The sequence below is a fragment of the Priapulus caudatus genome, unplaced genomic scaffold, assembly GCF_000485595.1.
Source record: "Priapulus caudatus unplaced genomic scaffold, Priapulus_caudatus-5.0.1 Scaffold513, whole genome shotgun sequence".
NCBI lineage: Eukaryota > Metazoa > Priapulida > Priapulimorpha > Priapulimorphida > Priapulidae > Priapulus > Priapulus caudatus.
The window spans coordinates 87,527-89,833 of NW_014577574.1; the positions used below are offsets into that span (position 1 = coordinate 87,527).

At 40.4% G+C, this 2,307-nt stretch overlaps 1 protein-coding gene across 1 annotated transcript in view; it reads right to left on the minus strand.

The window, feature by feature from the left end:
• Positions 1 to 1,520, minus strand: part of LOC106811193 — an 8,993-nt gene extending 7,473 nt beyond the window's left edge. Inside the window, exon 1 of the mRNA XM_014814740.1 lies at positions 1,425 to 1,520. Within this exon, the coding sequence (XP_014670226.1) occupies positions 1,425 to 1,520 (96 nt within the window). The remainder of the gene's footprint in view (positions 1 to 1,424) is intronic.
• Positions 1,521 to 2,307: the final 787 nt, after the last annotated feature.

Here is a 2,307-nt window from a genome sequence, read left to right on the forward strand (position 1 = left end):
CACACACACACACACACACACGCACATATATATATATATAATATATATGTAGTATATCGGTTGTGAACCCGGGGAGTTTTTCCGGTTGGTTGACTGTACTATTTTCCTTGAGCAGCTGTACGAAACGCTACATGATTGGGTCTACAATAATTAGGACGCAATTATTACCCAATTAGGCGCATAGCGAAGGTGAATGACATTCACCTCAATACTGACGCGTTAAATCTCCCAGTATTGCAGTTGTGAGGCAATTGCGTTCGTATAGTTAAATGCGGAAGGTTAGCGCATTAATTAGCTACAACAGTTGATGCCACCAATCGTCACGCATTTATTAGTAAACAAATATATACACGAAATAGCTGGAGCATCACGTGGCTTTGCACTTGCCCATCACGTCGCAATATATTGCTGATAGATGCGTATTACAGGATATTTATGGTGAAAACGGTCACCGAATATTTTGATCACGCCTTGTATAGATGAGATACGCCTGTATAGTTACCTCCGAAATGACGTCGCCTCGCCGTAACCGACCATCTGAAGCAGCCGGGTTATCATACACATTACGGATGACGCAGACATTTTCCCCTTCTCCGATAGTTACGGTAAATCCGAGACTGTTGTCCTCTTTTAGCAAAGAAACCTCGTAGTCCTAGTGTACGCGAGACGAGATCAAATAACGTTTTTACGTTGTTCTGGTATATACCGAGCAAATTGAATTACACACATTAGATATAATAACTGATAACATACATAATGCCTGCTGCCGTATAGCTGGCTAATACTTACTTACTGTTAATAGCACACCAGAAATTTGTAAAGAACTAGACGAAAAGAACAAGACTATAGACTTATATCACGCGAAGCGATAGATTGTTGAAGTTACCGTGGAAATGACCATTATAAGATTATATTTGTTTGGCTCCGATGGAAACAAACTCTGGGGAGAAAAACTGACAAAGCACTTACTGACTTGTTTCTAGAATAATCGTGAAAAATATACGTTGCTTAGAATTCCAACAACAATAATTGTAATCACTATATTAGCTGTTATATAAACACCACCAAATCCCATGAGAGCTATTGTGCAATGCATTTGATATTAAAGCAATACTTCATAAGAAGTAAAGCATTTGTAAGCAGAAAAGGGCAATATTAAAATAAAAGGGAGGCACATATTGTATTGGTTATGCAATTATGAGCGTTTACGTGAAATTGCCAAAAACCTACTAGTTTGTGCAAACGCAAAATTCATAAACCTGGTATTATTTGCACTTGATAACGGTAAGGCAGCCATCGTTCGAGGTGTATAATCTAGTTTGGACGACGGTCGCATTTACACGTGCTTTTTTTCTGTTTAGACAACGGTGTGAAGTCAACTTGAATTCGAGCAAGCTGGTAAGAATACCCACGAACCAACTTACCAAGTGTGCGGCGGACATTTCTTCGCAATCTGTTGAGTGCTGTCTCGGGATGGTCTGCCGGTGTTTCCTGTCATCCTCTGCACAGGTAGCACTCATATGGACAGCAGTCGAATTCGCTTGTATCATGTCGTTATCACTCGACTGGCTTCTACCACCAGCGTGTATCCAGTTAGGCGAAGGGCTTCTGGTAGAACCTCCGCTGATACTCATAGGATCGCCTCGTATAGAGCGCTCGTGACTACTGTTGTATCGTATAGGACTTTCCCGGCTAGTGTTATGTCGTCCAGGGCTCTCATGTGTGTTATCGTATCTTACAGGACTCTCGTGTGTGTTATTGTAGCTTGCAAGACTCTCGTGTGTGTTATTGTATCGTACAGGACTCTCGTGTGTGTTATTGTATTGTACAGGACTCTCGTGTGTGTTATTGTAGCTTACAGGACTCTCGTGTGTGTTATTGTAGCTTACAGGACTCTCGTGTGTGTTATTGTAGGTTTATTTTAAATACTTCCAAGCCAAGACTAACTCTGTGCACGGCGGCGTTTTTCTTTTTATAATAGATATATATAAAAATATATATATATATATATATATATATATATTTTTATATAGCATATATTTTCCTATCTAAACTACCAAATTCTAGAATCCATACCCATCAAAATAGGCTATTTGTGGTTCAAATCAGAATTTTTTTTCCGGGGGTGCAAGCCCGCGAGGCCCCCCCCCCCCAGCAAGGCTGTCGCCGCCTTCGCCGCTCGCCCTACCGTCTGTGCCGCCGAAAACAGTTACCTGCTATTCATTTCAAATTACCTTGCTTTGTCAAAAGTTAACAAGAACGCCTGATATATATATATATATATATATAATATATACTTCTAAGAGC